Source organism: Falco naumanni, chromosome 2 (assembly GCF_017639655.2).
Source record: "Falco naumanni isolate bFalNau1 chromosome 2, bFalNau1.pat, whole genome shotgun sequence".
In the NCBI taxonomy this organism is placed as follows: domain Eukaryota; kingdom Metazoa; phylum Chordata; class Aves; order Falconiformes; family Falconidae; genus Falco; species Falco naumanni.
In genome coordinates this window covers 31,958,491-31,973,251 of record NC_054055.1, presented here as the reverse complement: position 1 = coordinate 31,973,251, position 14,761 = coordinate 31,958,491, and the positions used below count along the sequence as shown (strand labels likewise).

General features: G+C 44.0%; 1 protein-coding gene across 2 annotated transcripts; it reads left to right on the top strand.

Moving 5' to 3' along the window:
* Positions 1-1,668: 1,668 nt before the first annotated feature.
* On the top strand, positions 1,669-14,097 carry CYSLTR2 (cysteinyl leukotriene receptor 2). Of its 2 annotated transcripts, XM_040583881.1 has the most exons (3): positions 1,669-1,947; positions 7,703-7,883; positions 10,810-14,097. In XM_040583881.1, the coding sequence occupies exon 3, from the start codon at positions 10,836-10,838 to the stop codon at positions 11,760-11,762; it is 927 nt and encodes a 308-aa protein (XP_040439815.1). In that variant the 5' UTR covers positions 1,669-1,947; positions 7,703-7,883; positions 10,810-10,835; the 3' UTR covers positions 11,763-14,097. The 2 variants fall into 2 exon arrangements, with proteins under 2 accessions (XP_040439815.1, XP_040439814.1); XM_040583880.1 differs by lacking the exon at positions 7,703-7,883 and having other exon boundaries at positions 1,670-1,947.
* The last annotated feature ends 664 nt before the right edge of the window (positions 14,098-14,761 follow it).

The window sequence follows — 14,761 nt, the reverse complement described above, 5'->3', positions numbered from 1 at the left end:
CAGAGCGATTATCGCTGTGTGCCATGCTATGGAGATGTCATCAGACTGCTGCTGCAATGCCTAAATTAGCCTCTGCCGGTTGCAGATAAGATGCGGTCTGAGTTACTTGGGCATCTCCGAAGCGAATGCAGAGGCCGTAGCTGTCCTCCGCCATGGCCTCGCTGAGTGAGGCGGTCGCACCCCACGCTGCTGTGTGCCACACGTCACAGCTCCCTCCCAAAGGGCTCTGCCCCTGAAATCTGCCCCCCAAGCTGCTCATGGGGTCATTTCTACCTTGCTGCACTCCATATGGGCTGGGTGAGCAGAGACCTCCCATTTCAGGTGTCTATGGTACCTACCTCAATGACCGGGCTGGGTTAGTGAGCACACACGAGCCACCCTGCAGGCAGGTGTTGGCACGTAGGGGAACAGCTGGGGTGGTGACCAAAGTGGCCAGTGCAACCACAGCTGGAAGAGGACACCTATCTACGGGCTTAGGTGCCATGAGAGCTGGTAAAATCTAAGTTAGGTACCTGTGGTCTCAGGAGGATCCTAATTCACCATCACACTGCATCTTGAAAATTCACTTGAGGTGGATCTCTATCAGGGAGCTTTTTAAGCTTACTTTGCTCTGTCGATGCAAATGTAGGCAAATTTTCAAAAAAGACCACTCATGGATTTTGTGCTCACCCTGGGGACTGAAGGTGTTAGACTAATTCTAGCTAAGCTTTGTTTCCTATGTCCTTTTTTATGCCCATGCTAACCCCCTCCCCTCGAGCTGCCTGCAAGCTGCACGTACCTCCTCTGTGGGCACAGGGATTTGGGAGCTCTGGTGACACAAGTCTTTGCAGCCACTGCATGTTGCCACCATGACCCTGCATGAGGAGCACACCTAGAGAACTATTCTGCCTGTTCTCAAATCCGTGTGTAAAACCAAAGTGAAGAGTGATAGATGAGAATCAGGCCAATGGAGGAGAGATTACAATCATTATCTGAAGCACTTTGGGGCATAGACAACTACAAGTGTGGGTGGCGAGAAGGTTTTTTGGGAAACTGCCGATCCACTGAGGTGCGGTAAGCAGCTGTTTGTGGAGGCCTAACCTGCAGCTGATATGAAATACAGCAGAGCAGCCAGAAAGCACTTGACTGCTGCTGGTCCACCTGCATGTTTTGAAAGCATGGGGGAGGAATAACCAAGCTGTTGTTCCTGTAGTATGTATAGATACCTATTTCACAATTGCAGCAGGCTCAGAGCACTCATCTGTGAAGTCAATGTTGCTCCACTGAGAAGTAAAACATTAAGGGGGAATAAAGTGTTCACTGCAGCTGCTTGCTTATGGCCTAACAGAGCTATGTATTCTGTTCCTATCAAAATAAAAGGAAAATTAGTCCCTCAGCTCTGTAAACTCAGCCTCACACTCTGAGCTGAATGAGATTATACACCAATTCCTAGAACCTGCTTCCAATTTTGTTCTTCCTGTGATTTCTGCATGGCAAATCTGGGAAATAACCCCAGAACTTGTCCTTTCCATAATTCCAAGAACTACATCTCTAATGATTCATGTGAAGCTTATACACAGATGCCCTCTAATGTTCTGAGCAACCCTGATTATTGAAAACAGATATAGAGAAGCGTGGGAGCAAATACAGACATCCAGAAAGCTTCCCAACGTACCATGTAGCTGCAGAGCCTCTTTCATTGGATGAAAATTATGAAAGATTGCCATGTGATTGCTAGCACCACTCCTTGAGCTGAGAACATTTCTCTTTTAAGAAGATCTAAGATCTTTTAATCAGAATTTACTTCCCTTTCTTACCACTCATTGCTTTTCTGTGGCTTCTGCATAAATAGCACTTGGGTCTTGCATCAAGTTTTTGGGTTTTTCCTTTCCACTAACAAAACTAAAAGTTGTGAGCAACAGCAAGCAGAAGGAAATACTGAACACACCAGAAGGCACACAAGCTGAGGTAGGACAAGATTTGTCTGCTTTTTCTCGTGTAGGTAAATAATGGTTGCAATGATTAAAATACAATCTACTTATATTTCTTATTACTCGCAATAAGCTTTTTCTTTGCCAGAAGCTGCAATCATTGTCTAAACTTCTATGACAAAGCCAGTCTTGAGGTTTTCGTTTTGGCAGATAAAAGGGTGGATTTATGTAACTAGAAATGTTTGCCAGATGGAAGATAACAATCAAGTTGTGGATGTGATTAAGCAAGTCTTGTTTTTTAACTAGGTGAAAAATATATATTTGGTTTATGGCAAAGATTTAAAATAAAAGGTGTTAAATGTCAGGCTCTTGATTTCCCCCCCTATTATTGTGCATGTAGAAAGGTTAATAACATGCTATGTTTTGATGAATTTAAAGTTAATTCTAAATATTACCTTCTGTTACATTTACTCTTGGTAACGCTGCTCCTGAAACACAAGGTGAATGGCAGAAAGCAAGCCAATGGGAACTCTAAAAAAATGACAACTTCTGGGTTTTTTCAGAAGTGCAGTGGCAAATGCAAGTGATCTCCTTGCGTTTATGTATACATATATATATGTCTGTGTAGATATACATATATCAGTGATATATTCCTATTGGGTAATGAACACAAGACTGTGGTGTCTGGCATCCTCTTCAGACAACGGGTTACTGTGATAAATGCAGAGACTATTTTTTTCCTGGCATACAAGAGAATGTATATATTTATCACTTAACATAGCAAAGAACTATATTTTGAATTAACAGCCTGATTTCCTTATTTTACTTTGTATATGCAGAACACTTTATTAAAAATAGGTTCTTTGGTAGTTCCTGGTGTTATAGTGAATGCAATGTTTCAGAGAAGCGGACTCAAGATCAGGAGTTTGGAAACTTTCATATTTACACCTTCAGCAGCAGCACCCCTCCACCACACGTCTTCAAAAGAAGCATGTCCTTCTCTCCAGGCATGGCATAGAAATCGATCCTATTGTCTGTTGAGATGCTGGATGACTTGACTGCCATCCACTAGAACTGGGGGTAGCCCAAGGCTGCTGACAATTGCCACTTTCCCAGTAATAGCTTTTTGACATACAGGCCGGAATCTCTGTATTAATATCACTACAGGCATCGCTTTCACTTCACCGGTAGGAATTAGAGGTAACACAGTGAAGTCAACCGTGGTTGTTACACTGCTGGGAATTAGGAGCAAATTGTGACTGTAAAGAATGTGCTGGCAGCTCAGACTGATGTCCATCTAGCCCAGTATTCAGTCTCTGATGGTGGCAATGGGAAATGCTGGTTAGAGACAACATGAGAGTCTGATCACCTTCCAGAGTGCTTTCCCCTTGCATTTCCCCAGCTTCCTCACTACTGTCCATGGGCACTGAGGAGTATGTCCCTGCCCGGTCTTTTGTTTCCCATTTACTGTCCTTGCATCTGTCTGATCCTGTTTTGACCCTGCTGAGCCACCTGTCTGCACTGCCTGCTGTTGCAGCGAGCTCCCAACTCTGCCTGCTCCTCTTCCCTCTTTTATCTGTTTGAAAGCAGATTCTCAACAACTCTGCTGAGCACCCCACGCCTCAGTACTGCAAGACCCTATAAATAGCAGTGCACATTCACACTCTCCACCACCTTCATGACTCTGTAAACCCTGACCACATCCTTCTTCAGCCTCCTCCTTTCCATACCAAAGAGTCTCAGGCTTTTTAGTCCTTGCTGTGTTTCCTTGATCATTCACTTGCCCCTCTCTGTACCTTCTCTAACTCTGTAATCTCTTTTTTGGATGTAGGCACCAAAACTGCTCACTATGGGGATGCATGGAGATTTTATACAAGGTGATAACCTACTTTCTCCTCTATAGCATTCTTGATGATGCCCCTCATTTTGCTGACATTTTTGGTTGCTTCAGCTGCTGCAGCCAATGCAGAAATGACTTCAGTAAATAGTCCATAATGCCAATGCCAAATGCCCTTTCCAAATGTAACAGCCAGTTTCAAGTTCATATCATGTGGGCATGGTCTAGATTATTTTTCCTAGCATGCATCACCTTACATTAAAATATACTAATTCTCATCTGCTACTCCTTCAGCGTGCCATCTGCCAACCTGGATAACTGTCTTCTACAGGTTATTGATAAAGATATTGAATAAATCTGGTCTGAGTACCACACCCTATAGGACCCCATTGCTGATTCATTAAGCTCTACACTTCTTACCCTTCAGCCAGCTTTCAGCCCACAAAAAACCCATGCCTTCCAGGTCTCTGGCAACTTAGTTCCTTAAGAAACCCCCAGTGCAGAGCTTTGTCAAAGGCTTTGACAAATGTGGCTGTATAAATGCATACATATCCATATATACAATATAAAATGACCATGGAGCCCCCTTCATCCATCATCCTCACAGCACTTCAGCAGGTGAGTGGGGCAGGATCTCCCTTTTCAGAAGATGTGCCGACTCTTCCTCAGCATACTGGCCTTTCAATGAGCTCAGTGCCTTCATTCTTCACTAGAGACCCACCACAATGTACCAGAGGTGGAAATTGGTCTCAGTGGTCAGTAGCTCCCAGCACTGAGACAACCAACTGATGGCCCTTGAGTTGTCCTCTCAAGCCCTTCTTGTAGATGAGAGCTGCACTCTCTGGTGGTGACACACCAGTCCCCTGGCACAGCACCTGATTGTAATGGTGGGTTATGTGCCTTGGCCGACAGTTGTACAGTTGCGATCCTTCAGGACACTCATATGGATGCCATCTGGTCCTGATTACTTATTGGCCTCTCCTTATTTGGTCAGTTTAATAATTCCTGTGCACATCCATTGAGTGGAGCTGGCTTCTCTGACCTGTTTGATGCATCAGAAATGGAAATACTCCAACATCTTTGGTGGGGAAGAGTGAATTCACCGAGTTTCTCTGCTATAGCCTTGTTGTCCCTAAGAGATGTTTTGCCACCAAGAAACTCTGCCAGTTCCCTAACAGTCTTTCATCTTTCAGTGGGCTTACAAAACTCACTGTCAGCCTCATCATCCTTTACCACATAGTCTTCATGTTCGGTTGTTTTGGTTTGTTTTTTTTTTTTTTAATGCTCTCAGTTTCCTCTCCATGTTTGATCTGCCGTGATGCAGGCTTTCCTGTTCTCCTCATTTGGACACAACTTCTGCTTTCTAAGTGGTGATCTTTTCCCTATAACAGTCTTGCTAACTGTTCTACTAATGGACATATGGACATCAGGCTTCATATTTATTGAAGTACCTATTTCTTTTGGAATGTAGGCTTCTAACACAGGTTCTGTTGGATTTTCCATTTGTTTTTCTAAACAGCCCACAAAATTATGTAGGCTTCTTCCTTCTGGGATTTCTTCTCTGTCCCACAACACTGCCAAACCTAGCTCTACTGTGATTGCCACTACAGGGCTCTCTCCACCAAAACCTGCTTGAACTAGGACTGGTGCAGCACTAAAGACAAAATGTAGAATAGCATCTTACTTTATGGATTTATTTCGAGGACCAATTATTCTAGAAATCAGGCATTTTTTGCATCTGGACATTACTTACTGTTCTGCGGCAGCATTGCATCTTTATAAATGCACACAAAATCTCCTGCTATTGCTGCCTGCTTTCGGCTTCCTGCTCTCCCTTAACATTTTCTAATTACTGTCATCATCATGATGTAGAGTTTGGTGGTATGTTTTCATTATTGGAGTAAGGGGTGTCTGCCTACAAGAACCCTGTAGTGCTTCTCTTTAGCCATATTTTTATGCTGTTGCAAGTTACATAGTGCGTCATGCACAGTGGCACTCTTCCACCTGTGCAGCCTACACTATCATTACCATAAAGCTGGTAGCATGGCAACTCAGGTTCCCATTGATTATTCTCTCTCCTGTGTGTCTCTGAAGTTCCCCTTGCGCCAGGGTTGTCTCATGCCAAGTCTGCCAGCTCCCCTGTCTCGTTTTCAGATTTGAGCATGGGTGCAGAATTACCTGTAAGATTTGCTTTTGATCAGTCACTCAAGATAGCGTGTGTCTGGATTTGTGGGCAGTTGGGCTTTATTTCCCTCTTGGCTTTGTCAGAGGTGCACTGGATTTGAGTTCACTGCTCTCGCAAGTCTTGTCAGTCCTGGCCACTTGCTCTCCCATGCCCTTCAGCTCCCCTGTTGCTTCTAATTAAATACTCCTCTGCAGACCTTTCAGACTGCAGCACCAGCAGCTTGGATCCACTCTGGGTACAGTGCAGTCTCTTATTGCTGTATCACTTGCCTTTATCCAAAAAGATCCATCAGTTCCTTACACACCTAACTTTCTCCCTTCTACTGCCTCATCCATGCACTGAACCACTGGGTCTGACCTGGGCCTCTGTCTTGCCTCATAGCTGAGCCCTGAAGAACCCATCTTCATCCTTGGTGCCCACGATGACCACAGCCACCACCAGCTCCTCTCTTGCGTCCCCAAGCCATCTACTCAGACATCTCATGAGGTCTGCTCCCTGGGCAGGCCTGCTCCTGCTGAGCCACTCCTGCCTGGAGACAGCCAGCCTTGTCCTTCCATCCCTCACCTTGCACACACGTGCACAAAACCTGGCCCGGAGGGGCGACCATACACATCACATGCCAGGCAGTTTACAGGGTAGCCCCTACTCTGCTGCTAGACTGCTACCTGCATCCCTAGCTTAAAATACAATCGTTCTGAGGCACCTTTATTAGTTAAGTATCTCCTCCAATGAAACAAATCTCCTCTTACTTTTGGTCTATCGGTTCCCCAGCTGGCTTGCACACCCATCTCTTTGTTAAGGGTGTTGGATTCACCTTAGGCATGGAATGTCTTTCTCTTATCCCCTAACTAAATCACACTCAAGCCAGGTTAAGATAAAAGAGAAAATATTTCTTCATAAGAAGTATATGATTGATAATATGTATGTAATTTATAATGAAAGGTAAATATTTATTTGTAAAGTTCATACTAATCAAGCTGTAAATATTTCTAAAAGACTTCATAGAGGTGAAGAAAAGACAAAATCCCACCCAAACTCCACATCTAATCTGCTTACATAGCATTTTTTTCAGAAAAGCCTCCCCTTTCCTTGCTTAGCTGATGTGCTCTCTCTTTCCTGTCAGGGTGGTTGTCAGAGCCTCAGGACATGCATCAGCTGCTTCTACTTGGTAGTTTCCATCAGGAAAACTCATATATAGAAAAAATCTACTGCTAGAGAGTTTCCATCAGAGAAATCTCGCAGTACCACTTCAGAGAGATTCTCATTTCAGATTGTTCCTTTCTCACACTCTTCCTCAGAGGGCCATTAGATCTTAGCACCAATCTCCCTTCTTTTGAGGGACCCTATAGTTTCAGTCTCTCACCTCAAGCCCACCCTGTTCATTCCTCACCCAGGAGACCATCTGGACACCTGCTGAAAACAAAGTTTATTGCCTCTCCTTACGTATGTAATTTCTTCTGTTTATGTAGGAGTCATCTCCTAGCCTTAGCTGTCTAGTAAACAGCTCTTTGGCTTCAAGGAGGCGTAACATTGTCCCCTTCCCCTCTGTGGGTGCTTGAGGTACTCCTGTGTGAAATGTATCTTTCACTGCACCTTCCTTTCTACATTGATCTGGGTGTTTGTGCTGGTTTCAATGGGATACAGTTAATTTTCTTCTTAGTAGCTGGTGCCATACTGTGTTTTGAATCTGGTGTGAGAATAACGTTGATAACACACTGATGTTTTTAGTTGTTGCTAAGTAATGCTTATACTAAGTCGAAGACTTCTCAGTTTCTTAGGCTATGCCAGTGAAAAGGCTGAAGGGGCACAAGAAACTGGGGAAAGCAGAGCCAGGACAGCTGAGGGGATATTCCATACCATAGAACATCACGTTGAGTATATAAGCTGGGGGGAGCTGGCCAGGGCCTGCTGATTGCTGCTCAGGGGCTGGTTGGGCATCCATCAGTGGGTGGTGAGCAGTTGTATTGTGCATCACTTGGTTTCCCCCCCCCCCCCCTTTTGGACTTTATTCCTTTCCCCTTCTCTCTCCTTTTCATTACACTTGTCATTATTATTGTTGTTGTTGTTGTTATTATTATTTTATTTTTATTTTATTTTAATTATTAAATTGTTAGGATCTCAGCCCTTGAGTTTTACCTTTTTCCCGATTCTCCTCCCCATCCTGCTGGGGCAGGGGTGGAGTGAGCAAGTAGCTGAGTGGTACTTAGTTGCTGGCTGGAGTTAAATCACGATGGTGTTATAACACAGTTAATAGAAGCATCTACATATAATTGCATGGGTTGTTCTTGGCCCTCAACGGAGGGCAGGCACCATGGTGGATAACAGCTTTCTGTTGAGGGCTCCAGCTTCTTTCTCCTAGACATCCCATAACAGCTTGAAAGTTTTCTTTGGACAGTTTGGAGGGGAGTCTGAGAACTGGTTCTCTTGCTAGGTCTAAGGATGCTGCGTTTTCTCAATTGCACTTGTGCATCTAGTTTCCTAAATGTCTTTAGCTGTAAGGAGAAACGAGGAGCACAGAGTAGCTTTAATGGTAGTTGTTAGCTAGATAACCTCATATGAAGAGCCTGAGCAAAGTGCCTCAGCCTCTGTGCTTGTAGTGCTCTCCCCAGGGTGCAGGGACCCAAGGGATTTTCATCAACTGAATTTTCATTGCCCTAATCCTATCCTTCAGCAGACAGCGTCAGGCCACAAGCCATCACTTGTAGGGCTCAGCAAGGCTTTAAATTTATCCACGCTCCAAGTTCTTCATCCTCATTTGATTCCTCTAAGTCACAGGTTTCACACACAACAGGAATGCTTCAACAGGTGGCAGATCACTGGTATTTTCTTGTGTTTTGGAGTTTCTAAAGGCAAGGATGCTTGGGCTTTAGGAAAACACAGTCAGGACTCTTCCCTTTGTAGTACTTTGGGTTGTGATGTTTCCCTGCAGAATGGGGAGATCAATCACGAGAAAAGCTGCTCCTTGATCCCACACAGAAAACACCTATGTTAGACAGTTGCTTTGTACACAAAACCAAACCCCATTCCAGTCTCCTCTGATTACAAAGGGTTTGTTCTTAGGAAGTATACCTTGTCTCTCCCTTCCATGAGGAAAAAGGATCTCAAATAGGATTTCCTTTAGGAGCACACATTACGAAGCCTGGGGCTTTGCTGAGACCCAATATCCAGTTTGCCCACTTCCAGTCTTAAGCACTCTTAAGCTCAATAGATACGACTATTTTCTGAAGGGTTAATTTCAGGCACTGCAAGGATGGGTATGATGTTGGTGTGAGTGAATGTCCCCATTCCCAAGCTGCCATGCTCCCATCTCATGATGGGAGGAGTAAGTCTTGCTTCTTGGGAACCCAGTCTGGGCGATGCACTTCCCACGCTCCCTGTCACAGTTGGGCTGGATAAAAGGCGACTGCTGGGGCACATCTGGTTGCTGTATTAAGGGATACAGACTCTGAGGCGCTACGCTGGAGATACCATGGGCTGCTCTGAACATAGCTCAGGCTCCCACAGCATGGCTCGAGTTAACAAATCAGCTGCTGTTTACAGCACACTGGGAATACAGCACTGGGTAACTGTGAGTCCAGAGCACCCACATCTAGAGCCCACTTTCCCCCCTAGGGAGACTCCACCTGTGCAAATAAATTAATTTAGATTTGTGAAGCCAGTGAGGTTCAGAATAAGAAAGGCAGTCAGGTATCATCAGCTTGTTTTCACTCTCACTGGGGTGAATTAAAAGCTTCTTTTTCAAGCATCTAGAAATGCTACGTAGTTGTGGATTCTAGGCAAAAATTTTCCATGCTCCATCTTTAGAATATGTTGGCAGATGCAGACAGGGAATTGGTCCCACTATTAAACAAGCAACAATACTGAAACCTTCCTTTCAAAATACTGCTAGCAGCGGGTCAGCTGAGGGAAGAAATCAGGAGTTCAGCAAGGAAATGGTTTCTAATCAGAAAAAAAAATATTATTTAGAGTGTTTTAGTGATGAGTCGTTTTGATTTGATTGAATTACAGCCTCACAGGAGGAAAAATGTCACACTGTGAATACAGCCCATTTTTTCACAGGCCATTTTCATTAGTGCTGTAAATGAGGGCTGCCCTGGAAGCTGCAGTGTGTGTAGATGACTGTCTGATGCAGAGCAGTTGGGCACAAAAGAGGTTGAGAAAGCGGCAAATGCAGCAAATGCCCCACCAAAAGAGACAGAAAGCCATGAAAAACTCAGAAGAAAGAAAAAATACAGTATAAGGAGGAAGGAGTTAAGAAAGGAACCATGCATAACTAGCACAGTATTTATGCAGTATTTAAGGTCAAAATGTCCTTAATTTGTACATTCTGACATATACCAATATACCTTTTGTATTGCTCAGGAAAGTTCAGTAACATGCTGCCAACAACATACCAGAAAAATTTCACTAGTTCCAAAGGGCAAATCCACTTCTTTTGGCTTTTCATCCTAATCTGAAATGCAGACAGTGATCTCTTCTCTGACTGGTTTTGATGTTTCTGTGGCAGGTAGCTGGGAACTCAAAACCTCCCTGCTATGAAACAGCTGACAGCTAGTTGGTTTGTTTTGCGCAGAGCAGGTTAGAGAAGTGCCGTTAAAACACACACATAGCACTCTTCATTAAAAGGCAGCACTTTCATAGGCTGAGACAACAACCGGCTGCTGTAATACCAAAACTGTTTAGAGCCAACATGCAGCTTTACACCTCAAGTTGTGTATTTACTGGTACATCACAAGGAATTACTCATTAATGAACCTTTAATTTCCACTGCTGTCTGCATCTTGCAGTTTCTGCCCTCAGTAAAATGGTCCCAACTGACCCAACTCCCTGCCCAGACTGTAACCTAGCACTCACACCACTTCTTTTTACTTTGGCAGAAAGACGGAGAGCCTGACTCTAGACTATGAATATTTCCAAGATGGCACTAGATGAAAATTTCACTAACAACTCCTTCAACTGTACAATTGACAACTTCAAGCAAGTCATTTACCCCATCATGTATCTCTCTATCTTCTTCTTGGGTGCTGTTGGAAATGTCCTTTCCATTTATGTTTTCTTCCAGCCTTCGCAGAAGAAGACCTCAGTAAACATTTACATGCAGAACCTAGCTGTTTCAGATCTCATGTTTGTGAGCACTTTGCCCTTTCGGGCCACATATTTCCTGCTGGGATCACGTTGGATATTTGGTGATATCATCTGTAGGATCATGACTTACAGCTTGTACGTGAACATGTACTGCAGCATTTATTTTCTCACCGTGCTCAGTGTGGTTCGTTTTATAGCCATTGTCTACCCGTTCAAACACTGCAAAGTAACCAACATGAAGTATGCCAGGATAATATGTGCAGCCATATGGGTCTTCGTGCTGGCAGCCTCCAGCCCTCTGTTAGACAAGAGAATTGCCGGGTACAGCAACCCAGTCAAGTGCTTGGACCTCCACCCCTCCAGCACACGCAGGCTTCTGATGATGAACAGTTTTGTCCTCGTCGTGGGCTTTGTTCTGCCATTTTGCACAATCATTGTCTGCTACATCTTTGCCATCAAAGTGTTGCTCAAGTCCAAGACTCCACAGCGCAAGAAGGCAGTGTGTCACAAGAAGGCACTGTCAACCATCATCATCACTCTCATCCTCTTCCTCCTCTGTTTCCTGCCATATCACATCCTGCGAACTGTCCACCTGATGCACGGCAGCTGCAGCTGGGCCAGCCTGCACAAAGCAGTGGTGGTCAGTCTCTGCCTTGCTGCCATGAACAGCTGCCTCGATCCTATCCTCTATTACTTTGCCGCTGAAAACTTCAAAGCAAGGATCAGAAGTTTGTACCGCAGGTAGCTGATGCAGAATTGCAAAATTATATATATATGCAGTCCTGATGGGACATCTAGACAGAGTCCATTCTATCCAATGACAGAGGCTGTGTGGTGCTAGCCAGCCTGTGGCCGTGCTGCTCAGCAACAGGCATTTCTCGAGCAAAAGTGTCTTAGAGGGAGCTCATTGGGGATGGCCAAAACTGAGGCAGGATGATCAGAGGTCAGGTCCCTGGGTGTGATCCCTGGTCCTCTTCTATTTAGCAACATAGATATACCTCTAGTGTTCACCCTCCCCAGGACAAGGAATTGAAATGGATTTACCTCGCTACTAGAGGACTTCTATTTCATTTCACAATACTCAACCAGAGACTTGAAGGCAAACGGCTCACCTGACCGCCTCAGTGATGGCATCTGAACCTCTCTGTGCTCCGCTTCCCTCTGTGTGCAGAGGTGCATGGATCAGACACTGTGACACCCAACGGATTCATAGCACCCTGTCAGTTCCCTTTGCGAACACTGGCTAAAGATTTGCACGTAACAGAAATGTAAAGCATCGCTGGTACTTTCTGCTGAGAGCCAAACAGGAGCTGGTGTCGGCTCAAGCTCAGGCTGTTCAGAAGGCATTAATATTTCTAAATTCTCTGCTCTGAGGAGGCCACCAAGGTATTTTGCTTAACATTTCACTGATTATCAAGTGAGATAATGATTTAAAAAAACCCCAGCATCAGCGTGGAGTCCTATGAGTAAAATGACTGCTGGCAGCAAGGGCAGGATGTGGGCACGTGGGAACACCAGGCTGCACCCTGCAGCTGCTCACGTCTGTGCTGATTCCTTCAAGGTCAGCACGTTTGGGCTTATGCTCATCATTGCCAGTGCTCTTCTGAAAGCCGAGGTTAGGCAGCTCGGTTCCCATGCAGGGATCCAAAGACAAACTTTAAAATTATTTTGGTCCAAACAGGTAGCTACGAAGTGGTTTCCTCTGCACAGGTAAACCAGCCTGACAGCAAATTGCTGCTAAAGGCATCCCTATTCCCTCACTTCCCGACTGCTCCCAGGAGGAGCAGATCCCTTTTTTCCCTAGGATTAATTTCCAGTTGCTTTGAACACCCTGACATTAAACATGCACCAATGCAACGGGGAAAGCAGTAAGGCAGGAACAGGAGGAAAGATGGGCAGCAGAGGAGGTGGAGGAGGAGGAGGGAGGCTGTTTTGGAAAGCAATGGGGAGCTACACCTATGTGTACTTTGGAAAAATCTCACCACGTGGCTGCTTGCATTTTTAAGTCTCTGAATATTTTCTAAAATACATTTCCTAAAAATCAGACTGCTTGCAAAGGCTCCAAACTCAGTCTGACCACATTTAGAATTTGGTTTTATTTACTTCATTTTTATGTCGTTTTAATAAAAAAAGACAAGAAGTTTTGTCATATTTTCCAGGAAAGCAGCCTGTCCCATATGAAAACTAACAAAAATGCTGAAGGCCTTCCCTTCCTAGGAAGTCCATCCAGACTTCTGTCTGTGAAAATATTTTCTCAATGCTCTGAACTTTTCCAGAGAAAGCACTTTATAAACTGAACACCCCAAACAAATTTTTTTGGGTTTTGTTGTTGTTGGGGTTTTTTTTGCTCCCAAACAAAAATAACTGTAGCTAGCTATTTTCAGCTCTGTCTGAAATATGTAGAAAACGAATCATTGCTGGTCAGGTGAAAAAGTACTCGACATCACTGGGGAAGTCACATTTTTCTTGGTTATCTAAGGCTTATGTTCAATTGCAGAGTCAATCTATTTTGCTCACTTTGTGCTGCCTTTGATGTAAGCACTAAATTTTATCGTAAGTCTTCACTAAAGTTAATGCTCCAAATCCTTATTTCAATAACTCAGTGGCATACTGAGAGCTGACCTAGTGATGCCATGTGAACTCCTGCAGTGCTTGGTCCCATGCTGCTGAAGGAAAAGGAAATATTACCACTGCTTTGCAATGGGATTGGCATCGAGATGGCAGACTGTGCAGATAGTGGACAAATAATTGGAAGGAAGGGGGCAAACTTTTTCCGTGGTTTTCCCCTGTCAGGAGTAGACCGGCACAGGGATAAGTGACAGTCTTGGAGCCTCTGATAAGATACTGTACACCTTAAATACTAAAAGGGAATGGAAAATACTAGCCACAGTCTAATCTCACTAACGTGTTTTTGTTTGTATCCATCCAGTGCACCCTATTATCAGATAATTTTGCATCTAGAGGATATAAGTCTCTCACAAGGTCACATTTTCTTTGTATTGACCAAAATACAACTTTGTTAGCAATTGAATTCACTGTCAAACCTGTGTTTTAATAAACTAGATTTACTAGTGGCTGAAGATATGTTTTTTATTGATTGCACAGCTAACAAGGAAGCTCCTCAGAGTGCAGGGGGAAAAAGACCAAGAAACAGATATTGAGTTTCTGTAAGTGGGCCATCATTTTACAACAAAAAAGTGTCTTTAGAGGTGTGAGAGCATCCAACTGCCATCTTTACTTCACCAACGAAATAGGGGGAAACATCAGCCAAACTTTGTGGTGCACATAAAGTAATAGATTTTTAAATTATGATTTACTTGCAAAAGGATTCAAGACCATCCTTGTTAGTGATCATCACATGCAGCTTTAACAACACTTGCATAACATGCCACATTCCCATTTACTGCCATTTCTCCATTTGGTATCCTGGCATGTCTCTACTCACAGAACTGAAGACCAGGGTTCTTCTCTGTGCAAGTATCATAGTAAAAAATACAGTAAAAAAAAGACAGCGTATTTATTCTGAAAAATAAACCTCCTGACAGTTAAATTACTAGCAATGTCTCTAGGTCTCTCAAGGGACCACCTACCCCTTAAAAAGTATTTTGATATGTTTCCTCAGTTTTCCAGGAGACAAAATCTAAGAATAGCCATGCACATAGAAAGTAAAAGTAACTGTAAATGTTTGAGACTGAAGGAGACATAAGAACAGGAAATTGAGTTTTCAAGTGGCTGGTACCCCTA

What these genes read in the sequence shown, in the direction of transcription:
- CYSLTR2 (XM_040583881.1), top strand. Translation starts at nt 10,836, where the DNA reads ATGAATATTTCCAAGATGGCACTAGATGAAAATTTCACTAACAACTCC.